Source organism: Cricetulus griseus, chromosome 3 (genome assembly GCF_003668045.3).
Source record: "Cricetulus griseus strain 17A/GY chromosome 3, alternate assembly CriGri-PICRH-1.0, whole genome shotgun sequence".
NCBI lineage: Eukaryota > Metazoa > Chordata > Mammalia > Rodentia > Cricetidae > Cricetulus > Cricetulus griseus.
This window is the reverse complement of record NC_048596.1, coordinates 145,877,118-145,901,795: the sequence shown is the minus strand read 5'-3', so window position 1 is coordinate 145,901,795 and position 24,678 is coordinate 145,877,118. Positions and strand designations below refer to the sequence as shown.

At 46.0% G+C, this 24,678-nt stretch overlaps 2 protein-coding genes across 4 annotated transcripts; one reads left to right on the top strand and one right to left on the bottom strand.

Annotated features, from left to right (window-relative positions):
- Positions 1 to 2,712: 2,712 nt before the first annotated feature.
- Positions 2,713 to 7,539, bottom strand: LOC103163946 (transcription initiation factor TFIID subunit 4-like). Its single transcript, XM_035441655.1, has 3 exons — positions 7,525 to 7,539; positions 6,369 to 7,255; positions 2,713 to 3,317 (listed from the first exon to the last, which is right to left on the bottom strand). The coding sequence occupies exons 1-2, from the start codon at positions 7,537 to 7,539 to the stop codon at positions 6,377 to 6,379; spliced, it is 894 nt and encodes a 297-aa protein (XP_035297546.1). The 3' UTR covers positions 2,713 to 3,317; positions 6,369 to 6,376.
- On the top strand, positions 6,959 to 23,584 carry E2f8 (E2F transcription factor 8). Of its 3 annotated transcripts, none has more exons than XM_027410488.2 (13): positions 6,959 to 7,093; positions 8,111 to 8,239; positions 9,822 to 10,097; positions 10,436 to 10,592; positions 12,965 to 13,279; positions 13,573 to 13,734; positions 15,333 to 15,470; positions 16,571 to 16,774; positions 17,030 to 17,117; positions 17,751 to 18,282; positions 21,757 to 21,889; positions 21,996 to 22,396; positions 22,798 to 23,584. In XM_027410488.2, the coding sequence occupies exons 2-13, from the start codon at positions 8,225 to 8,227 to the stop codon at positions 22,978 to 22,980; spliced, it is 2,604 nt and encodes an 867-aa protein (XP_027266289.1). In that variant the 5' UTR covers positions 6,959 to 7,093; positions 8,111 to 8,224; the 3' UTR covers positions 22,981 to 23,584. The 3 variants fall into 3 exon arrangements, with proteins under 3 accessions (XP_027266289.1, XP_027266290.1, XP_027266288.1); XM_027410487.2 differs by lacking the exon at positions 6,959 to 7,093 and adding an exon at positions 7,448 to 7,841; XM_027410489.2 differs by lacking the exons at positions 6,959 to 7,093; positions 15,333 to 15,470 and adding an exon at positions 7,447 to 7,841.
- The last annotated feature ends 1,094 nt before the right edge of the window (positions 23,585 to 24,678 follow it).

Below are 24,678 nucleotides of genomic sequence, written 5' to 3'. Positions count from 1 at the left end.
ACTGCTCAGGAAACATGAGAAATCCTTAAAATGTAGAATACCAAAAAGTCTAACAGCAAAAGTCCCCCCTGCTCATGTTTGTTCATGTTTTGATGAGTTAGAAGTTTTTCCCAGATCCTGTGGCCCATCAGCACTGTCATCCAGCTTAAGCCTTATAGAAGCGCTTCCCCAGGTCAGAATGACATAAACCAGATCACTGTGTAAACCTGCAGGCAAAGCTGGCAGCAACCCCTGTGGAATGAATGAATCTGAGAGTCTGGGTAGGGTCCTCTTCCCCCACCCTCTGACAAAGCCTCCTCCCACATGCCTTCTGTGAGTTCTTGTAACTGAGTCTGTGGTGACGGTCTCGGGGGCTGCTGACTAGTCATCCCATGTATGTGGACTTCAAAGGCCTGTTGACACAGCTGCACACCGGAGTCTGGGGCCAGAATAGCCTGAAAGGTGGCTGCTGCCACTCCCTGAAAGCCCACCCAAGGGGACCAGTGATCTACCCCATCTCTCAAAGCACTATGGTTTAGTCACCAGAAATTTCATACAAGTCACCTGCCCCACAGGACACTGGAATTTGGAAATTATTGACAAGAATCTTGACCAAATCTTTTCTTTTCTTCTTTTGTCACTGGAGACGTCTGCTCCCAGCTGATGTCTCAGTGCAGGCGATTACCCATTTGAGCCAAATAGCTGCTAGTTTAAAAAATGTCATGACACCAATGGACATGCCAAATTGCATGGGGGGAAAAGCCCATGAGGCCTCAATCCTACACAGAAAAGTGCAGGCAACTGAGTGTAGCTAGGAGAGAGAAGGTGACCTTCCTCAGGGAAGAGCATATCAATTGGTTGTCTGACAGATGGTCATCCCCGAAACATGCATACAAGTAACAGTAGATGGACTCAACAGTTATTTTGGGAACATATATATGCATATACAAATATAATAAATATGCATGTAACAACAATTGATAAAAAGAGACCATGAGTTTGAAGGACAGTAGGGAGTGGTTTATATGGAAAGGCTTAGTGGGAAGACATCAAAATATAATCTCAAAAGCAAACAAAGGAGAAACATCATGAATGCGCTGAGGAAGTCCTCTAAGGGCCAGAAAGTTGTCCACCTACAAAACAGGGATGGGCCCTGGGCATTAGGCTTCAGAGCCTGGTGGATTCTAGTTCCCAAAGGAGCCTGACACCGGCATGGAACTGAACAGGTCTCCTCATGTTCAGGGAGACAACCGCAGCTTAAGCAATCTATGATCACACAAACACTAGCTTCTTCTGTGGCACTAATGAGCTAGGAAGGAACTTGAGCAGATTTCTAAGGTTATTTCCTTATCACCAAACAGCAACTATGACTTCCAAACAGTTATTTCCCACATGTCCCCTTGGCTACCACACTACCAATGAAGCCCTTTTCACAGAGGAGGACACTGGGGCTCAGAGTGATCAGGAGCTTCAAGGCCATAGGCCTGGTAGGGACTGAAGTAAGGATGAGAGGAGGGAATTTCTGCATTCTAAGCCATTTGGTGAGTAGTTACCGACTCCAACTCTGGCCAGACTTGTACTAGCAGCATGTAAGTGTCTGTGTTCTGGGAGTAAGGGCAGAACAAAACTCAGGAGAGGAGGATATTGACCAACACACAGATGAGCCAGGCAAGTTACAACCCACTTACTAACTCCAGTAAGAACACCTTATCTTCAAGAGTTATTCAGGGTATCTTTCTCAGGCATCTCTAGATGTTAAATCTTTACGACACCCACATAAGGCCTCTGGTTGTAAGGCTCTGAGACACTGGACATCCCTCCCACAATGAGCACTGAACTCAGGGCACCTGCAGCAAACAGAACAGGGAGGTGGGGAAAGGGACAGAAGATGCAGAGGCAGTGGATCAGAAGAAACCATTTCCTGGCCAAAGCTCCATGGTCATGATCTATCTGGCTACCAGGAATCTCACTGTGGTGGTTAGAAAGTGCAAAACTAAAAACAAATCCAGATTATGCATGTGTATGGATTATTTGGGACTAGATTACATATATATATATATATATATATATATATATATATATATATATATATATATATATATATATATATGCTTTGAATACTTAGTATATGCTAAATACTGTACTGGTTTCCATGCATTAACTCATCTATTCCTCACAACACCCCTCCAGGGATATATTTTAATTCCTCTTTTAGTGTATGTGTGTGTGGGTTCCTGAGGAAGTGTTTGCTTAAGTCTACAAAGTTTCAATAATAATATGGGACTTTAAAAGCAAGGTTTGTTTTACTTCAAATCCTAAGTTTTATTTCTTAATTTTATGTGTGTGGTGGTGGTGGTGGTGGGGTGTACATGCCCTTGGAAGCAGAAGCATTTGATCCCTGGGAGTTGGAGTTGTTGGGAATTGAATCCAGATCCTCTTCAAAAGCTCTTAATCACTCTAGACTCATATCCTAACTTCAAGTATCACCAATTCTATGAGATGACTGACTAGAAGATGCTTGTTTTCCAAATGCAGCCATCCACAGTCTGACACTGCTATGACTATCACAGTGACAGTAAGCCAGCCCAGCAAACAACTTTCTCTATCAATGAAATGATTATTATTTTGGTGCCAGTGACTGAATCCACATCCAGACTCATGGGTGCTAGGCAAACATCTGGCTCTGAGCTCTATCCTAGCCCAGTAATGTTGCTGCATATACTTCCACTATCATTAAAACTGTAACAGTTTATTCCAGAGATGGACTTTGTAATAAAGTGAAGCCTATTCCAAAAGCACAGGGGCAAACCCAGATGCAGTTCATCCCTAACTGTGGCCATGAGACCATCAATTTACTGAAACCAGTTACCACATTGACAAACGCTTGGGGCATATATTTAACATTTTCAAATAGAAGGACCTTGAGTGTTCTGTCTACAGAAGTAAGGTAGATCCTGTATTTACCATGTGACAAAGGTAAAACTCTACCACAACAGATCTGAACATTTTGAGGCTGATAGTCAAATCAGACCCCTAAAGGGTTGTTCAGAAGGGCTTGGGAGTGAGCAGATTATCTGCTCAGGATTTAGGAGTGGGTTGCTAAAGCTCTTGGTGACTGTGCATAACCTCATTTGGGAAGAAGGGCCATGATCATCAGAGCCTGCTCTCCCTCTGCATGCAGCTCCAAGGCCAGTGAGAACATGCTCACGTTCCACAGTCCCGTTTATGTCAATGTCAGCAACCACTTCAGGAGGGGCAGGGGCAGAGCCACTGCCAATGACTCAGAAGCCACAATTTCTCAAATAAGCAGCCGATTTGTACAAAGCAGGTTCACAATCCTGGAAAGGGAAAGAGAAAGAGAAGGCCATGAGTAAATGGAGCTGCCTTTAGTGTTGGGATCTGAGGAAAGCCTGAAGGTGATGCTGAACATAGGCCCCAGATTCAGAGATAGAGGCAGACATTCAGACATTCAGGTATGTTTTAGGGAATGAGTAAGAAGCATCTAGCTAAGGTGTGTGTGAGCACATGTGTCCTCTATTATTTTTAATCAGGAGGTCATTATGAGCGCCACGCCACTTTTCTCACTCTATGAAGTCTCGGTGTTCGTTCACAATTGGACATGATGCTGCAGGCAATGAGATGAAAAACAAACAAACAAACAAAAAGCTCCCTCCCTACTTGGTGGAAAACATTCTAAGGTAGAACCTTAACCAACCAGCATTCACCAAGCCCCTTTCTTGGGCCTGGCTCCTGGCTAGATGCTGGGGAGACCCAGCGAGGACAAAGTCCTCTTCCTTGCTCCCTGGGAGGACACAGTGGGGTCAGAGGGAGAAGTCCATAGTAGAAAGGCAAGCACAGGGTTAGGGATTTTCACTAACAGGATGTGAGGCATCTGCCTGGGGGGGGGGAATCCACACAGATGTTCCTCCCCACCAGGCTTTGAGGAAAAGCAGCAATGGCTCATTAGGGAGGCTACAGGGGTCTGCTCTGATTAGGACTTTTTGTGTGTGACCAATCCCTGCCTCTACTGCCCGGAACCTGTACATGTACTTCTGCAGTGTCCTGGAACCGGGAAAGCTCTATCCTTCCAACCTCCTGCTAAGCACAAGAGGACATGACCTCAACTCTGTAACAGCTTTAGAGTCTACACACACTCACCCCATGACAGAATTCAGACTCCAGTTCTATAAAGGGGCCCTTAGATTTTATGTTGTTTCCTCGAGATATTTTAAAAATGTAGGGACAGTTATTACTCAATAAACAGCAGCAATATGTGCAGATATGTGCCCAGGCCTCAGGAGGAGCTGCCCATAGCAAGTATAACAGGCAGGGTTTCAGCCCTAACTAAGACAAGCTCTTCACAGCCAGAAAGGCCAGGACCAGTGCCAGTTCTCCCATCTCCTAGGTCCCTTGCTCCTTCCTGTTCATTCTCTGAAACACTTTTTGTTTGGGTCCTGACACCATTTGTTCAAGGAACAGGGGAGGGCTGAGATCTGGTTATGAACGGCTGTTGGTGATTTGTTTAGTTTAGTGTTCCCAAGAGCTGGTTTTGGGTGGCTGTACCAATGTATACGACAAAGTCTAAATCTCAATCTTCATAGCGAGTCAGCTAGTCACAAAAGCACCTGGGAGGTGGGGGTTATGAGAGACAGAAAAGTCTCAGACTACCAATAGAAAAAAGCTTATCCTTAGCCCCTCATCCTATCCCAGTCATGGGGAAGGGCTTGTCTGCTCCTCTCACCCTTCCATGATTGGATCTGATGGGACCAGAAATCCCAAAGGTTACCTTTGAATCTAGGGCCCTCAGATGACACCTACCATCCCCCACTTTTTATATCTTTTTTCATAATACCTTATTTATTGTTGAATATGTTACACAAGCCTCACAGTTGTGCAATCCAGAGGATGACAGCAGAGTGGAAAAACTGGCCTAACTCAGTGAGATATGGGCTATTATGCAACACAGATGACCAGACACAAAAGCATGAAAATCTTCTTGGATTATATAATCAATAACCAGAAAACATATTTGAAGGGAAAGTAAGAAAAATGACTTCAAGTTTGTCCTCTGGCCCTTCCTGTTGGAGCAGTAAGCATGAAGGTTTTCTGTAGTCATCTTTCCTTTATAATTGTGCCGAACTTCAAGTTGACACACTGGACTTGTGCATACGATGCTGAAGATGAACCCTAGGGCCTTTCTCGTGTTAAGTCATCACTCTGCCGTGAGCTAAATCCCCAGATTCTTGCTTCCTTTTCCAAGTCTCATGACTGACAGGGTCATCAAGATTCCAAATCTCTCTTCATCCTGCTTCATGAGTTTGACTGTAACTGACACAACAGCCATTATTAAACAAGAATTATATTATCTTGCCTTTCCTCCTGTGTTGAGGGAGGCCTTGAAATGGCTGTGACCTGGCCTATAAGTCACTGACTCCTCTGCCCCGAAAATTTTCTAAGACAGTACACTGGAATAAATGAAGTGACAACAGGGGACCTGAGTTTTGATTCTGGCTCTAGATATAAATTGGGCATCACTTAATCCTTTGGGGCTCTAAGCACTGAAGGGTGAGAAGTAACCTGACAGACAGTGGCTTAGGCAGAAACCCACACACTACTTCTCGTGATATGTTTAAACTTTGTCTATGCTCTAAAAGGTGTACCTGGGCTCAGTAAGATTTATCTGTCTTGTGAGCATCCTGCCTCCCTAGTTTACAGGGCTTTAGTTTATATCCACATCTGAGGCTACAGGCAGCCAGCCCCTTCTGCACAGCACTTGAGCATTCGGGTCCAATCCTGGTTTGGGGGTTACTTGGGTGACCCCTGGGCCCGCATTCTGACAGCTACTAAAATTGAACAGAGGCACGAAGATGTAACCGTATCTTGGAGGCCACTATGCGTTTACCTTGCTCAGGAAGATGAACGCTGGCTCACTACCTAGACCTTGGCCCATCGAGCATTGCTTGAGCACCGCAGCGGCATTACTTCATACCCTAACCACCTAAGGAAAACACAGTATTTCGCTGACACACAGGAGTCAGCAATGGATGCTTTTCACTGATGGCCAACCTCAGTGATGAAACTTAGAGTGGTCCTGAGCCCTTCTAGAGCCTGAAGACACAAAATAAAAAGTGGAAAGAGCCCAAACCACAGTCTTAGATGGAAGGGGGTAAGGCAACATGCGGTTCAGTCAGTTTCCACTTCTGCAAAATAAGGATTTTGAACGAAAGGGTCTTCTAATTTTGAAGTTTCCGAGAACTGTACGGCACGCCAGGCCGATGTCTGAGGCTCGTAAAGGGAAAGCGGGAAAAGCGAAGAAAAGGGAAAAGAAGACGCGGGACGCTGGGGACAGGCTTGGCGGGTTTTCCGCGTTGCTACTCCTCGTCCCACACCTCTGTGTTCAGCGATCAGCCAACGTCCCGAGCCCGTCAGCTTCGGACACCAAAGCTCCTTGCTCCTCACATGTTCTGGAAACCGTGGGGCAGAAGCGGAGCAGTCCTGAAGAGGGTGGCAGTGGGAAGGGTCCCACGGGGGACCAGAGGGCAGGTGAGCAGATCCCGGGTTGCGCACCGGTTGACATAGCCCCAAGCTGAGGATGGCCGGGAGCTCGCGTGCCCTGGCCAGCCAGGTCAAGCCAAATTTCATCCCCCAACTTCGATCTCGGATAAAGGGTGTTTGCAAAAAGAAAAAAAAAAAAAAAAAAAATAGGAAAAGTTTTTGAGGACTTTTCCCCAAGTCTGGCAGCAGGCGGGGTCGGAGGGCGGTGCCTACAGCCTGATTCGCCGCGGCGGCCGTGCAGAGGCGCCGATTGGCGCGCGGGGCCCCGGGCCGAGAGAGCGGGCGTGGGGGAGGGGAGGCTCCGCGCCCGCGGGAGCCGCTCGCGCCGGGAGCGGGTTAATTTCAAATCGGGGGCTGGACTGCTCCGGGACGGCCACGCTCCCACGACCCGCCCGCCGCCCCTCCCCAGCCCTGGCCCCGGTGCCGTCCGCGGGCACCCACCTCTGCGCGGCGGGGCTGAGCGAGTCTCCCTGAGACGCGCGGGCTCCTGGGACCGGCGGGGACGCGTAGCCAGGAGCCCGGGCCGCCCCGAGCCGCCAGCCCCGGAGAGGATTGACAGGTGAGCGGGGAGCTGACAGGCGCGGCGGGGCTGCGGGATCCCGGGCCGGGTAGGGTGAAGGCGGCCGTTTCCCGCCTCCCGCCCAGCAGGGGCCCGTGGGGAGGAGCCGAGCTCCCGCGCAGAGGGCGGGGGAGGGGCTCGTCCGCGCTCCAGCCCCGCGCCCTCGGGGGCGGTGCCAGCCACAGTCCTGCTTTCCGCGCCAAATTTTTAAATCGAAGGCGGAAGGTCCGGCCCCGCCCTGGGGACCTCTAGCCAATCGCAGGCTGGCAATGGGCTTTCTGATTGGCTGGGAGCCGTCGCCCTGGAAACCGTGAGATGCTGTCTGGCGGCCCCCGGGGGCGGTGTACTTTCGGGGAGGAGGAGCCAGTGTGTGCGCCCGGCGGGAAGCAGGCGACTATTGGGGACTGTACCTGGCTGGTAGCGCAACTTACCGTGCCCCTGTGCATCGCGGTGATCCAGGCACCTAGGAAGACCACACTCCACCTGCAGTGCTGCGCACATTGAAAGAACTCTAAAAGAGGGGTCCAAATCCCAAAGCGCTCTGTAAATGCCCCATCGTGCGTTTAGAGCGCAAAGGCTGAATTGGGGAGTTGCTCTCAGGCCATTTCCCAAGTCCTTCCTTCTGAGCCTGTGCACGTGTGTGTCAGGCGAAAAACTTCAGCATCTCCCCCGATGCAGGCTCGGTGTGTGTGTGCTCAGTCGGTACCCGGGCTCGTACGCTCCGTCCACGGCCCGGATTAGTGTACAGGTAGGTACTTGCTACAGGTATCTTTGAACGTGAGAGAGGACTGTCACTGCGGATTCTGTGTTTGCTTGAAGTCTCGTGACAGGAGATGGGTTTGATGGAGGAATTTACTGCTGTCTGTTGGCGTGGTGTGCCTAGAGGCGCGGTCTTTCCTCGAGGGGGCAAATATAAACTTGGTTTCTTATTTTTCGTTTCTTTGTTTCCGGGGCCTCTTGTGTTCGTGAATGCATTTTCAGCAGATCTTATGTCTCTCTTTCCTTTTTTCCTTTAAGGATATTAAAAAACTTTAAAAGGATCGATTGGACTACTTGAACCACTTGAATTTGGGGAGGAACTTCAGATTTTTCGTTTTTAAAGGCACACTAAATGTATGAGAAATTGACAAAATGGAGAACCAAAAGGTATTTTTAAAGTTCAGTCTACATTGCTGCAGTATCATCCTAAGTAATGCTTTAGGTTTTTCCTTTGATAGTGCCATGAATGTTGTCCCATTTTGGTTGACTGTCACAGAAATCAAAAGGAAATTTGAATTTTTGAAGGAATAGGGCTAAAGTAACCTTTCTCTTTCAATAGTTTAGTGTAGCTTTCACATACACAGGGGAAGGTATTTTTTAATAGTTAAAAAAATAACTTATATGTTGTATTACAACCTTTGCTCAAACCACTGGAATTTAGAGAGGACATAACTTAATATTGGCTTTCTTTGTAAGATAACATTCTAAGCTGTCACCTTTTAAATTCCTAGGCCTCAGAATGTTGTTTATAACAAGTATTTTGTAAAATTATGAAAGACTTTGACAGTGGGGTTGTGGCGATTGGTGTTCCTTTATTTAAAAAAAAAAAGTGAATTTATATATAAATTACCCCCAAGATTTTAGATGTTAGTTAAATCCTGTTCCTGGCAATTTTTCTTGGGGTCAGCACCTCCTGAGGGCACCATACTGAACTGAGAAAATGCAGGTGCTAGCCCTGTATGACCTCTTCTGCTAAGTAGCAATGGCAGATTCAGCAGAAATACACACCGGAAAGTGCTTGATAAGCCCTTAGTTTCGTGGTCATGTAATAGAGGATTGTCAAGCCATGTTCCTAAAGTTACCAAGGGAGCAGTAAGCATCTCTGTTCTCTGAGTTGTTGCCTTCCAAGTACACTCTTTTTAAAGAATAATGCAGTCCCCAAAGTGAAAGCCCCAGTCTTCACTAGCCCATGAACTGCTATTAACTTACCACTGTGTCTCCTAAGCAGGAACTAGGCTAATTTTGTGTATCTGTGCCTCAAGAGTTGATGTTGAAAGCAGATTTTTTTTTTTCTGGTCAAAAGTCTTGCTGGTAGGCATGAGGCCCTTCCTTGATAAATATAGCCATAAGGGCACCCTCACCTTTGCTGCTTGGTTCTGTCACTGGTCAGTGGTGTGTCCGTGAGCACCACTGTATACAGCCACTCCACTGGGTGGAGAATGGTTTGGGGCCTGAAGGCCTTTCCTTGGCATGAGTAGAGGCTGCTTCTAGGAATTTAGGTCACGTAGAGGGATTGGTTCTAGTAAGGAAAAGGTGTGAGCTCTAAGCTACCTTTATAACTCTCCTACTTCAAAATAAAATTTAAAATCAAAGCCTGTAGTTAAAGTTATTTATTTATTTATTTATTTAAATTCTTGGATCACAAAGGTGAATACATTTAGATCCATGGTTTCTTCCAAATTAAAAGTAGGAAGTTTAGTTATTAAAATGGACAGTAGCAGGGAGGGATAGTGGTACATGCCTTAATCATAGTACTCTAGAGGCTGTGGCAGCAGGATTGTAAATTCAAGGTCAGTTTATTGCTATGTAGTAAGTTCCAGACTGATTGGGCCTAAGACCTTGTCTCAAACATAAAAGGAAATGGCTGTCAATATACTTAATTTAACCTGCTTGTGCCAATTTTAGTCAGAAAGCTCTCTGATAGGTTCTGTTTTACAATGAACTCAGCTGTTACTTCCTTCCAAACCAGGAAAACCTCTTTTCTGAGCCACATAAAAGGGGATTGATGAAAAGCCCCCTGCAAGAGTCCTCGAAGGCCAACGTAGTATTGGCTGAGATCCAGCCTGACTTGGGCCCTTTAACCACGCCAACCAAGCCCAAGGAAGTTTGCCAAGGAGAACCATGGACACCTACAGCCAACCTAAAAATGCTCATCAGTGCCGTGAGCCCAGAGATCCGAAGTCGAGATCAGAAAAGGGGGCTGTCAGACAACCGTGGATTACCTGAAGCTAGAGACTGTTTGCACGTAGGTTTATAAGGAATTGGATGTAAGCTGGGGCCTTGCTCGGGGAGGGGAGGTAAATATGGAGGGTCAAGCAATCAGGAGCCAGTGGAAGGCTGCTGTTGACCTGCTAGGCATGGAAGGAGTTTGTACCCTTGGAGTACAACATTGGGACTTGTGGACCTTGTGGGTGATCTGCATCCCAGCATTCTCTTTAAGACCATTTTTATTCCATCCCCAACCTTGCAGTGCTCCAAACTGTGTGTGTGGGTAAGAGGTATTAGTCATCTAGCCCAGATGTCCCCAATAGATCCATCAAACTTGGTTTCTGAATGAGACATTATTTATCTTTTCCTCTGTAGGAACACTTATCTGGAGACGAATTTGAGAAATCCCAGCCAAGTCGAAAAGAGAAAAGCTTGGGGTTGCTGTGCCACAAATTCCTAGCGCGGTACCCTAAGTACCCCAACCCTGCTGTGAATAATGACATCTGCCTGGACGAGGTGGCCGAAGAGCTCAGTAAGTATGCTGGTTGCCAGGATGGCTAGTTATTAAGGCAGCTCCCTGGACTTAACTCCTGGATCTGAGCTCATGTAGTCGTCACATTATCACAGATTCAAATAAGGCCATGTGGAAATTAGAAGTCTTAGAGGTCCTTTTAATTTAAGAGTAAATCAATCTTAGGAGCAAACAAACAGTGGTGGAGAGTGTTTCCTGGTTCAGGTTGTCTCCGAAGCTGTACAGGAAGGAAGAAGTGTTTTATGACTTGTTTCTCTAATAGCTGTGACTCTGACCTTCACCTTGGCCCTGTCCTTGAGGAGACAGTATGTCCATAGTGGCACTGAGGGGTGTCTTCTGTGACTCTGCCTCTCAGCCATTTGAGACTGAGGACAGTGGTTTGGGGTTATTTTGTCTTTGGCAAAAATTATGGGTGTTCTCTTTGCTGTCCTGTGTAGACCTGATTCTAGAGCTAAAAAGGAGCCTGGCAAATTTAGGCTATCTTTGAAGTCATTAAAATATCTTTGTGTGTGTGTGTGTGTGTGTGTGTGTGTGTGTGTGTGAGAGAGAGAGAGAGAGAGAGAGAGAGAGAGAGAGAGAGAGAGAGAGAGAGGAGGAGTACATATGTGTTATTGCGTTCATAGGGCCAGTGGTGAACTTTGGGTGTCTTTCCTTAGGAGCCATCCACCTTGATTTCTGAGAATGGGTCTCACTGGGATCTGAGGCTCACCACTTGAGTGAGGCTGGCTTTTCACTTGGGTGCTGGGGTGGAGGTGGGGGGGGTCAGACTCTGGTTGGCACTTTCCCAGTGGAGCCATCTCCTCAGCCTGAAAGCATCTTAATCTAAAAACTTGAAAAAATGTGTTTAGGATAATGTTTTAATGTGTAGCTATCACCCCATAAAGGAAAAGATTTCCTTTCTAAGCAGGGACATTAATTCATGATTTAATACTATGCTGTTTGGATCCATCTGCTCTTCACATACACTCTGTCTGGCTCCGTGTGTGTGTGTGTGTGTGTGTGTGTGTGTGTGTGTGTGTGTGTGTGTGTGTGTGTGTACTCTGACTCAGCAGTAGGAGCTTGTATAGATCCATGAACACAAAGGGCAAAATTTCCTTTCCAGTGGAACCTGTCTTTACTGTAGCAGTGGTTACAGAGCAAAGGGCATGGTAGAGACTGACTGTGTGTCAGGCAATGCATGCTACTGAAAAGGAGAGGGGAGCTCCAGAATGTCATGAAAGGACTGGGGGTGTGTGGGAGCAGTACTTTCTGATCATAAACTAAGAGCTCAGACCAGGCTTTGCTGGGAAGCTGACATCCAGGGCTTGGGAGAAGAGAGGCAGAGGCCTGTGAGGACATCAGGGAGAAGGGTTCCTGGGAGAAGGAACAGCCCATGGTAGAGCCCTTTATGCTGGTTCTCACCTGACAGTTGCCAGGAACAGCAAGAGGCCACTAGGGGGTGCTCTATCCAGGAAGGCAAGATTCTTTCTGTTATAGATGTTGAAAGTAGCAGTGAAGGTAAATTTTTGAAATAAGGAGACTCCCACCATGCAGAACACTGAAACCCCTTGTGGATTTACAAGAACCACAGAATTGCTAGTTTCACCATCACTGGTGGTAGGCAGAACATGGGTCAAATTAAACCCCAAAGACATGTACCTTTCTGCTTCTTTTGTTTGTTTGGTTTTAGTTTTTTGTTTTTCCAATGTAGGCTTTTAAGAAACGACATCATGGATTTTATACTTTTCTGAAATCTCAGCACTTAAAAAGGAGTGTGTGTGTGTGTGTGTGTGTGTGTGTGTGTGTGTGTGTGTGTGTGTGTTTGGTCTTGGAACCCAGAAAAGAATGTTGAATCCCTTGTAGCTGGTGTTATAGGTGGTTATGAGTCACCTGACATAGGTGCTGGGAACTGAACTCTGGTTCTGGTTCTCTGGTAGAACAGCAAATGCTCTTAACCACTGAGCTGTCTCTGGCGCCAAATCTGAGCACTTTATGCCCGTGATGTGATTATGGCAGGCAGGTATGGGTACAATGAGGGGAATACAGAAATGGGTTCAGAATGGCAGTAGGTAGACTATTAGAGGCCTGGCCTTGCCACTTCCTCGATATCACTGAGGCAAGTCTGAACTTTTGTCCTTGCTAGTAAAGTGCTGGTGACAATGGCCACCACACACAGTAGCATATAATTGTCCTGAATGATGCAATTTATACCCCTCAGTAGATGGTGACTGTAATTGAAAACAGCTCACTTCTCCCTGTGAGGGAGCCATGTCGTTCTTGCCTCCACAGTGCATGCTGTGTGCATTACATTACTGTGTTATTCAGATGCACCTGCTGACAAATACACAATGAAAGTCTGATCCTGGTAACACAGCACCATGCATTCTTTGTAGATGTTGAACGTCGACGCATTTATGACATTGTGAATGTACTGGAGAGCTTGCACATGGTGAGCCGCCTTGCCAAAAACAGGTACACTTGGCATGGCCGACACAATCTCACCAAAACTCTCGGGACACTGAAGAGCGTTGGGGAAGAGAACAAGTATGCTGAGCAGATCATGATGATCAAAAGGAAAGAATACGAACAAGAGTTTGACTTTATTAAGAGCTGTGGCATAGAGGACCACGTGATCAAGTCAAACACTGGCCAGAATGGGCATTCAGACATGTGTTTCGTAGAACTCCCTGGAGTGGAATTCCGAGCAGGTGAGAGGTGATGTCACATGGCGCTTCTAAAAAAACTGCCATGGAGACTGCGACTCTGCAGCTACTGTGACTTATTTGGGGTTGGGCAGGGTTAGGCTTGGTGAGTTGAGGTCTCTGTAGCCCAGTCTGGCTTTGGGTTCCTGATGGTCCTCTTGTCCCCACTTCCCTAGTGCTGAGGTTTTAATGCTTGGAATGCCACAGCTGTCGGCTGGATGGTCCAGTGGTGCTATTTTTAAGGCTTGTTGCTTTCCCTTCTTGACTGCTAATTCTCCAATCCCTGTCCTTCTCTGAAGCTTCCGTAAACAGCCGCAAAGACAAGTCCTTACGAGTGATGAGCCAGAAGTTTGTGATGCTGTTCTTGGTGTCAACGCCTCAGATAGTAAGCCTAGAAATTGCTGCCAAGATTTTAATTGGGGAGGACCATGTGGAAGATCTGGATAAAAGCAAGTTTAAAAGTAAGTGTCACAACTTCCCAGGAGGTTTGGGATCCATCCATGAACAACAAAGCTTCACCTACCGTTTGATCAGGCACTGATCAGATCTCTGGATCCATGTCTCTGTTCACCCTCCCCACAGTGGTGATGCTGCTGCTTCTTAGCCTTTTTACTGGTCCGACACTATGGCATCATCTGATACTGTAACTCTCTCTCCATTTTACACGGTAGACACTCCTAGGGCTTAAATGAGCAATCAGTTGTAAAGTAGGTCCAGCTCCTAGATCTCATCTCTCCACTAATACTGAGAGTGATGGCATAAATAATTCCCACTAAATTGTCCCCCGATGGCCCTGCAATGCAGATGGCTTGCTACTTTGAAACAGTTTTAGCCAGATGGCTGCTGTGAATTCAGCTGGTTCCTAACCAGCTCTGTTCCCATGCCAGACACTGTAGGGAACCTTCACAGGAAAAGGTGTGGAGGAAAGAGCTGAGCAGACCAGAGCGACCTTCCACACGATTGTCTCCCCTGGAGGATAACCCAGATGTGAACTGCTCAGGGAACCAGCTGTGTACAAGGCATAGCTACCCTGAGATGCCATATTTGTGAAGCTGTACTAGTATGTAGAAGTTAAGTCCAGACACCCCTGGGTTGGTAGTGCATCTACAAGATAGAATTAAGGAGTGAGTAAGGTAGTAATTCTGGCAGTGCCTGGGAAAAGTACAATTTGAGACAACACCTCCTAACACTGCCAATGGGTCGATGCTTTTCAGCTGACACTTCCATTGGTCAGTCATAGCCTTGGAAGCTATCCCAGGAGCTGCAGAATGTCATTTATTGAATCCTTGGGCAAAGCAGAACCTTCTGGCAGGGCTGTGAGGCAGGAGAATCAGTTTGTAACTCTGTATTATGAACACTGACATAAAGACAGACTGTTAATGCAAAGCTTTTCAAGATAAGTGAGGTGTGTAGAGGGAATAGATCTGTGCTTTGCATGATTTCAAGGATGACACAGAACTTTGCAAACTTATGATACTATGTGAATCTCATTATAAACTGTCCTGGGTAGAAAAGCCACACAATTTCCAAGGCTCCCCTGTTTCTGTTTCTTCCTATTCTAAATCATTAGAAGACACCTAGGAACGCAGCTTTTTATAAACAGGATCCTGTCATTGAGTCACTTCCAACTGTAACCTGTGCCTCTGTCCTTTCAAAATTCAGGAACAGCAGTGACTCCTGAAATATTTAAAACTCATTTTTTTTGTTTTAATTCAAGTGGTGTTGTTAGAATAACTTGAAAGGAACAGGGCGGTGGTGGTGCATGTCTTTAATCCCAGCACTCGGGAGGCAGAGGCAGGAGAATCTGAGTTCGAGACCAGCCTAGTCTACAAGAGCTAGTTCCAAGACAAGTCTCCAAAGCTACAGAGAAACCCTGTCTCAAAAAACCAACCAAAAAAAAAAAAAAAAAAAAAAAAGAATAACTTGAAAGGAGTTGGGAGGGAGGCCCTGCCTGATACTGGCAGAATAGCTCTTGAATATACCTGACTTTCTTAGGAGACAAAATTCCTGTGATCTTTCATTATTCTATTTAACCCTATTCATACCTTTTTCCCCCCAGCAAAAATTAGGAGGTTGTATGATATTGCTAATGTTCTGAGTAGCCTGGATCTCATCAAAAAAGTTCATGTTACAGAAGAAAGAGGTCGGAAGCCAGCTTTTAAATGGACAGGCCCAGACATCAGCCCAAATACTGGTGGTGTGTATGCAGGGTTTGTTTGTTTGTTTGGTGGTTGTTTGGTTTTTTTCCCTTTCATTTGTTGTTCCTTTTTTAAATCTAGAGGTATACTTTCCCCTCCCTCCTACTTAGTCCCACCCATGGGAAGACTATAGTTCTCTCATGAAGCAAGTTGGCTGCTATGACTTTGGACACTCTCAGTTAGAGGTCTTTTGGTACATGAATTTGGAGTGAAGACTCTGGAGCCATAGTGACAGCTGCATAACCCAGGCTCACAATATTTATGAGTGTATCCTTAGTCAGTGTCTTCTGTGACCATGCTCTCAAATCTATAATGGGATGCATTTCTTGAGAGGGACTACCCAAGTGGAGCAGGCATGAAGGTCACCACCTTCCACTAGCTCTAACACTCTCCTGATAAGAAAATAAGCAAGATTCTATGCGTCACCAAAAGAGGAAAATCAGTAGTGAATGCACACTGGCATTTCTTTGGTTATGAGTTACAGTCCACTCTCCATATCCATGGGTTTCATATTGACGGGTTCAACTGTGGAATGGAAATGTTTTTTTGGTCTGTATCAAACGTGTACAAATGTTTTCTGGTTACTATCCCCTAAAAAATGTCATGTGACGATGTTTGTAAACCGTGTGCATTATATTAGGTATTTCAGGAAACCAAGAGATGATTTAGTGTAGACCCGAGGATGTGTTTAGCTTCTGTGCATGCATGTGCCATTGTATGTAAGGGACTTGAGCTTCTGCAGCCTTTGGCATGCAAGAGGGATTCTGGGGCAAGTCTTCCAATGTGGAGGGCCCACTGTGCGCTGAATGAGGTTCCTGATACAGAGTGTTTAGAGCAGGTGCACACAGTGGGCACTCTGTGCTCTTACCCTTTACCCTTGATGTGATTTTAGAGCTGCGGTTTTTTTTGTTGTTGTTGTTTTGTTTCTCTTCTGTTGTTTTTTAAATTTGAATTAGAAACAAGATTGTTTTACATGTCAATCCCAGTTCCCCTTACCCCCCCCCCCCCCCCCCCCCCGCAATAGAGCTGCGTTTTGATTCTCTCTGTTAGAAGGGAGCAGATCATCTGGGCTTTAACACACTGGCCTTTTCCATTTCAGGCTCCAGCCCAGACATGCCTCTTGCCACCTCCTTCTTAGAGGTGGAGCAGTCTGCAAAAGAGAACTGTGCCAAAAACCTGTTTTCTACACGGGGAAAACCCAACTTCACTCGACACCCATCCCTTATCAAATTGGTAAAAAGTATAGAAAGTGATCGGAGAAAGATCAGTTCTGCTCCCAGCAGCCCCATCAAGAGCAACAAAGGTATGTTTTCCTGGGAAGGCAGGCCTCTGCTCAGAATTACCTTTGATCTGCTTCATTTTGGTCTGCTTGATCCCTCACAAGTCTTTCTTCTGAGTGAACTAAGGATAAGAAACAGTTTGTGGGGCTTAGTGTTTAATTGCCATTTAACTAGGTAGCAGATGGATGCTCTCTATTCCTTTGGCACCTGCATTTTCTTCTATGCAAATACTTAATCTGTGGCTGTGATCATCTTCCTTCTACTTTCTATTTTGCCAGCTGAGAGTTCTCAGAATTCTCCACCTTTCCCAAACAAGATGGCTCAGCTCGCTGCTATTTGCAAGATGCAACTGGAAGAGCAGTCAAGGTAGGCTGGCACCGCAGCTAAACAAAGGATGGATTGCTGTCTTGGTGTGAGTTAGCGGCACTGACTGCTTTATGCAAGGATAAGCATCACCCTTGGAAGCTGGAGAGATAGTCTTTAAAATATCTGTCCTCAGTTATTTAAGACACAGAGCAAAACTGCTGCTGTTTTTCATAAAAGTGTGTCTTTAACCTGGGGCAAAAAGTGGTAGACTGCAGGGGCTGGGAGATGGTTTGGTGGAGAAGGTGCCCACTGCTCAAACATTAGTGACCTGAGTTTAGATCCCTAATACCCGAATATAAGGTCAGGTACGGCAGCAGCCCATTTTTAGTCCCAAAGTAAAGGTGTGGCCACTGGAGGCGCCTCCTTGGAGCTCACTGGCTAACCACCTCAGCTAAATCAATAGCAGCACCCATCTTTAATCCCAGTTATGGACACTGAATGATCCCTAGAGCTCATTGGCTGGCGGGCCCAGCTAAATTGATGAACTCCAGGCTCACTGAAAAGATGAGAATCACAGAGAATGACATCTCATGTCAGTCTCTGACCTCCACATGTATGCGTGTTCACACATAAGCAGATAGAATGCTTAGGAGCAATGCAGCTCTGTGATGTTCCATAAATCTTTTCTTCCAGTGAACCCAGGAAGAAAGTGAAAGTAAAGCTAGCAAGATCTGGGCACTACAAACCACTGGCCCCTCTGGACCCTGCAGGGAACACTGAGCTGGAGCTGCCTGCACCCTCCCTCATCCAGCCCCTGGGGGTGGTCCCCCTCATCCCTAGCCCATTGTCATCTGCAGTGCCTGTGATCCTACCTCAGGCCCCCTCGGGCCAATCCTATGCCATCTACCTGCAACCCGCCCAAGCCCAAATGCTGACACCACCCCATGGCCTGAGTCCAACAGTCTGCCCCACCCACTCCTCTAATGCTACTGGATCCAAAGACCCTACAGATGCCCCCACTGAGAGGACCACCCCAGATGCCGCAAAGTCCAGTGCCTCCTGCAGACCTGGAAGCCTGCAGCCAGCACCAGAAAGGCATGGTGCAAAGAATGGAAGCAAGGAGACAACTGGAGAACGAGGCACAAAGAGGGCAAGCACCTCAGAGGACAGTAGTTCTGTGAAGAAGCCTAAAGAGGACCTGAAAGCCCTTGAGAATGTCCCAACGGTGAGTACAGCTTCGGATGGTGCTCTCAAGTTTTAGCAACCCCATGGCTGGCTCCACAAGAATTGGTGGCTTATGAAGTTTGCCATAGCCAAGAGCAGTTGCTCAGAAGACAAGAATTGTTCCGTAACATCCCATACCCAAATGAGGCCCCAGACAGCTAATCCTCACATAGGGATGACAGCAGGGACATTTTTAAACCTACAGAGGAGGGGCTGACTTGGTCTCTTTTTAAAGTGTCACAGGTGGCCATCCCATCCTGGAGCACAAACACCTGTCATGAGTCATAAATAGTTTATAAGCAGTTGTCACTGGAAGGCTACGTGGGCCTCCTGTAACTCGTGCCTTCTGAGTCACTCCTCAGTGTTTGCTCGACGTCATGTACCTGGCATCTGTTTGTTGCCTGGAAGAGAATTGCCCCCCCCCCCCGTTTTTTTAGTATCAATCTCAGACCTCCCACAATCTTTTTTCTCAAATGGAAAAGTCAAGTTGATCTTGTCAGCTCGGAAGCACAGTGCACACATTAGCTTCTAAAGATGTTGGTCCTCTAGGTAGTTTTTTCCTTAGGTAAGATTAGATTGGGAAAGAATGGATGTTTATTGGACACCTACCCACACATCAGGTATCATGGACACAAGGGTCTTTTACACAAAAGTCTTACTTCATTTGCAGGATAGTGACTCATGATACACAGTATCATTAACAGATAAAACTAAATACAGAAGCAGAAGTTAATCTCTCCTTTGCCCCTGCTGTCAAATTATTTTATTTCTCCATATGTTGCTTTTCTTTATCTGTCATGAATTTATTCCTCCATACCCACTCTACCTCCCTGTCCTCCATCTACTAGATAGAAAAGAAATTGACCCAGATCAAGTCTAACCCAGCACCCACCTCTGATAGCAATTGCTTCTGTGTACTCATCCCATGACCATATTACAGTTTTTGTGGGATTAAGTGAATTTATTAAATGAAGATACACAGAAAGGGCTTTGTGATCCCTTTAGGACACCGTATCTGCAGAATGGTGTTATCTGGAGCTGTGCTTTTTAAGGCAACTTGAATCTGTGGAATCAGGGTTCCCTGAGGGATGACCTCGTGGAAACCATTCATATCATCCATTGTCTCATTTGGTATTCTTCTGCACTTAATGCACATGCTAGGAGGAAATCCTAAGGCCTATCTTAACTCAGTATTCTGGAAGGGCCATAATGTCTCTGGGCCAGTGTGTGTGTGATTTTGCAATGGTTTGCTGGTGTTCACTGGTTACCCAAGATTAGAGGTTTTAGACTTCCCATGAATCCTACTTCTTGTCTCTGTTGAGTTCATTTTGGCTCTTCTTTAGCTTATACTGAACAGTATAAAGACAATGATTCATGTGCTAAATTCATTCAATAAGTGTGTTCTGAGAACCCAGGCATGTAGAGATGGAGAGAAGGCATTATTCAAATAAATGCAAGCATATCTGATAGTAGCTTATGAGGGCAGAGAAAACAGGATAAATGATCAGAAAATGGGGACTCAGAAGGCTAGAAGAAGCAACATTCAAGGGGAGAAACATCAAATTCATTCATGTTGCTAACTTCAAAAAGTAGAATTGTAGGCTAAAAGAATTGTCGTAGATGTAGTTTGTTGAAATTGAGGCTTAATTATTTCAGGAGTAATACAGACTTTACTAAAGACTTGAATGAGTCAAGCCAGTAATCACAGTAACTTGTCCCACCAGAGAGGATGGCTATCAACATTAGCAGCTCCGTGTAAAACAGCCAAACCAAGCAGTTAAAAGTTCTCTATCCATGTAGTTTTCAAGGCACCGACTCCCAACAGCTTTGAACAGTACCAGGCACCTGAGAAACAATTTAAATCTTTCAGCCCTATGGATTCTGAGTTCACTGGTTCCCCAGAAAAAGACCCATCAAGAGCCGGGATCAAAGTGTAGGCTGAGACTACGGAGAGAAGAAGAAACATGTGAGGGAGGCCCCTGCTTCTAACAGCTGCTTTTAGATTCCCCAGCCCCAACCCAGGGAGGGGAAAGCAGACTTCGGGGAGCACTCCAGCCACCCACATACTCTTTGTGTTTGGGAAAGAAAGCGCAGTGATCTAATAGGGTGGGAGCTACATCAATCCAACGAGCAGCAGAAGCTTGTGTCTATTGGCATCTGGGACTTTTCTCTTGGCAACTGGTGTTCTTTTCTGCCTGTGAGTTTGGGCTGTGGTGCAGTGCAGTTTGCTTAGCATGTGAGCAGATTGCTGGGTTTCGTCAGAACAAAAAGTACAAGGAAACTGTGTTTGTGCAATTCCTTAGTTCTAAATCAGAAAACCCAGAGGACCAGCCAGCAAATGTGTTTGGTTTCCTGGGCCATAGGTTCTCTGTTGCACCCACTCAACTCTGTCCCTGTTGAGGTACAAAAGGTCCCTATGCAAAGGGTGGGACACATTCCAATGAAGCCTTTGCAAAAAAAGAAAAAGAAAAAAAGAAGGTTGGGTACGGTCTAGGGCTGTAGTTCAACCACTCCTTTTACTAAATCAGTATTGTTTGAAACTTTTCCTTTGCATATTAGTCCTCCTTAATGGCCCACTAAAATGTTGGTTGCCAAATTGACTGGAAAGGCTACATGCAGTGTCCCCATCATGTTACTAACAGTATCCATCACTGAAGTTTCAGAGTTCTTCAGTAAAGATTTTTTTTTAACTTTATTTGAATTAGAAACAAGATTGTTTTACATGTCAATTCCAATTCTCTCTCCCTCCCCTCCTCCCCTGCCCCCCCAACTAACACCCTACCTATCTATCCCATACCCTTTCTGCTCCCCAGGGAGAGTGAGGCCTTCCATAGGGAGTCTTCCGAGTCTGTCATATTCTTTGGGATAGGGCCTAGGCTCATCCTATGTGTCTAGGCTCAGGGAGGATCACTCTATGGGGGATGGGCTCCCAAAGTCCATTCCTATGCTAGGGATAAATATTGATCTACTACAGGGGGCCTCATTTTGTGTAAGATTTTCCAAAGCCTATTTGGCAATGACTCAAGTAGTGCCTGTTTATATCCCCAAGAATCAGGGTCCCTCAGAATACTCTTGGGGAAGTAATAGCCTTCAAAACTAAAGAGCAACCCACTAATGACCCAGCAGGGTCATATGTGGTGTTTATCATGTTAAACTTTGCTCTGGTAGTTCTCCATCATATCAGGAAATCTGATTGTAGGAGTAGGGATGCCAGTGTGAAGATGACATGCTGGCTGAGCCTCAAGAAGTATGTTCTGAGTTGGAAATTGGTGGTACACACAGGTCCTCCCAGTACATAGGGAAACTGAAGCAGGAGGACCCAGAGTTCAAGGCCAGCCTGCGCTAGTTGGGTGGCTAGACTGCCTATGTCCTAAACTGCTCTAGAAAAATAACCAAGAGGTGGTTCTGGAAGGGGTACCTGACCCAGTTCTTTTGGTATGTATGTAAAATAAATGTTTTTTTCCTTATTTTGTAGACTCTGTTCCCATCAGGGTACCTAATCCCTCTCACCCAGTGCTCATCCCTGGGGGCAGAATCGGTGTTGTCTGGCACAGAAAACTCAGGTACACTTTCCCCAAACCACAGGATCTACGGCTCCCCAATTGCAGGTGAGTATATGCCAGATGCTATTCAGACATGATCTGGCTTGCAGTTCGCTTGTCCTGAACAAATGTTCAGGCTTTTAATACTTAGCCCCACCCCCATTTTTTCCAGGTGTTATCCCCGTGGCATCATCTGAACTCACTGCTGTGAATTTTCCCTCTTTTCATGTGACACCTTTGAAACTTATGGTCTCCCCAACCTCTGTGGCAGCCGTACCTGTTGGGAACAGCCCGGCTCTCAACTCAAGCCACCCTGTTCCTGCCCAGAACCCAAGCTCAGCCATTGTAAACTTTACCCTGCAGCACTTGGGACTCATCTCCCCCAGTGTGCAGATGTCTGCCAGCCCTGGGCCTGGAGCTGGCACAGTCCCTGTGTCCCCACATGTTGAAGCAGCTAGTGTCATACCAGATAACTTGAGCTCTCGACAAGGGAGGGCCACCAGCCATGACTCGCCAGTCCTGGGCCAGAGCCAACTAAATGGACAATCAGTTGCTGGGACAGGACCACAACAGGTAAAAGTATTTGTATTTAATTTAAAAATGGGCCTAAAACTTGTTTGACCTTGACATTTTGATCCGCCTGCCTCCCAAGTGCTACATTACCATTTAATTTAATTACTGAATCAGTTGTCCCATAGGAGGCTCATGTTTCCTTCTTTAGAGAGGGAAGTATGACAGGGTGAATGACTGAAGGCAAACCGTCCTTCCAGGCCCAGCAAGAATGCCCAAGGAGTCCATATTACTGAGTTGTCATGAGGCTTTGTCTCCTCCTAGCAACAATACTGAGAGTTCAAAGGCTCACCTTGCTATATTAGTCCCCAGCATGTCAGTCATCCAGCCCTGTCTTGAGTCTGCTTGGGGAGCATGGGTTGCTATCGGTCTGATCCCTTTTTTCCTTTGCTCTTTCCAATCAGCCTGTTCCTGTGACACCTAAAGGTTCCCAGTTGGTGGCTGAAAGTTTCTTCCGTACCCCAGGTGGACCAACCAAGCCTACCAGCTCACCCTACATGGATTTCGATGGTGCTAACAAAACCTCCTTTGGAACCCTCTTTGTCCCACAGCGTAAACTGGAAGTCTCAACTGAGGATGTCCACTGATTGACAGAAGATGGTGGTTTAATTTAATTTTCTAAAGAGCTATTTAATGAGATGATGTAGACATACATATTGAGAGGATACCACCTTTGAAAATACTGTAAATACTTTGGGGTTTTACTCAATATCACCGCAAATATTTTGTCATGCCTACGCATGTGCACACACACACACACACACACACACACACACACACACACACACACATTTGTACAAGGCCAAATTCAGCCTTCAATACTATAAAGTAAAATGTTGAACTAAGGTACATTAATTTCTAGGGGGGAAGATTCTTTTTTTTTCACCTGTGCCTGTATTATTATGCAAAGTAACTTTATTAAAGTTTACTTCCCTTTCAGTAAATGTTTGACTTACCTAACACAGCACCTGCTCAAACTTTTTGCACAAAGGAAATGCTGTGTGATGTATAATGTATTTTTACATAGGGAGGCGATAGCTCTATTTTTTGTAATTTCTTTAATCCTTTGCTGTTGCAGTCTGTCTTTTTGTAGAGTTTACAACCCTCCTCAATCAAGTCTATGGAAAAAAATTATTTATAAAATGTATTTTTAATCATAAGTTGTTGAAATTAAAACTCTTCTCAAATGTAGTTAACATTTTCATTGGGCCACTTAGGGTACTCACTGTTGGGTGGAAATGACAACTTAACTAATAATAATCTCAGGGGCAGTTTCTTAGGTAGGGCATTCTTGGATACTTGAGTTCATAGGAAGTTCCCTCATTCTCCCAGCTCTCCCCACCATGATCCTTAAGCTTTGCTAGAACCATGAACCACATGATGATGAGAGGCCAAGAAAGCTGATGGAAGGCGGGAGGAGCTAAGGCAACCCTGGCTCTGTCCAGCACCCATCCCAGGCCTGCTCTGCAGAGAGGAGCGTCAGCCATTGTCGTCCTACACCTTATCTGTGGTCCAGCTCTAGGGAAGGAACTAGTCAGGGAACTACCATGTACTATATCCCCAGGGAGCTCCAGGAGAAAGAATGTTCAGTGTTCATCTTCTTGAGCCATTAGGGAACAAGCTGCATGTGGAGAAGTTAAGAGTCTCCTGTGGCTGGGGTCTTTCAAGAGCATCGTATCTCCTTCAGATCTGCTGATGTCAGGAACTACAGGACACTTCAGTTGCATGTTAGGAGCCAGGAGCACAAGGCCACAGACAGAATTTAAGGCAACAAGTCTGCAGTTACTTCTAGGACTCAACCTTCCCATCCAACAATGGGTGAAATAGTCCAGCTCTGGGAGGTTCTGAGCTGTTCTGAACATTCACACGGTCACCCCCTTTAAGTGTGCATTGTTTGTGTGGCTCAGCACAGGAAAGATGACAGATTTTCCGGTTGACTTAGAGAGCCTTCTTCCTCAGCACTAGAGAACCAGTGTAAGGAATTTCCTCTGAGAAACTACTCCTTTGTTTTCCTATCTGCAGAGTTGCACATGGTCCTGCAAAAACCGGCCCCTGCTTTACAGCACTTGAGAGAGCATACTTGAGAAAGCTATAAATCCATGAAGCATTTCCATGCACTAGAGTTCCCACTCACAGATAGGGAGGGAATAATTGACCAGATGCCATTAGATTTAACTGCATACATAGCACAGACACCAACCCAGACAGACATGAGATCTTAGGAGGTGGGGCTCCTTAAATTGCCTTTGGCAGCCCATGTAGACAGCATGGAAAGCAATGCTCTG

Excerpts from the sequence above, each read along its gene's own strand:
- E2f8 (XM_027410488.2), top strand. Across the intron at positions 16,775-17,029 it reads CCCCATCAAGAGCAACAAAG|CTGAGAGTTCTCAGAATTCT; the intron begins GTATGTTTTCCT and ends CTATTTTGCCAG. Across the intron at positions 22,397-22,797 it reads CTGGGACAGGACCACAACAG|CCTGTTCCTGTGACACCTAA; the intron begins GTAAAAGTATTT and ends CTTTCCAATCAG.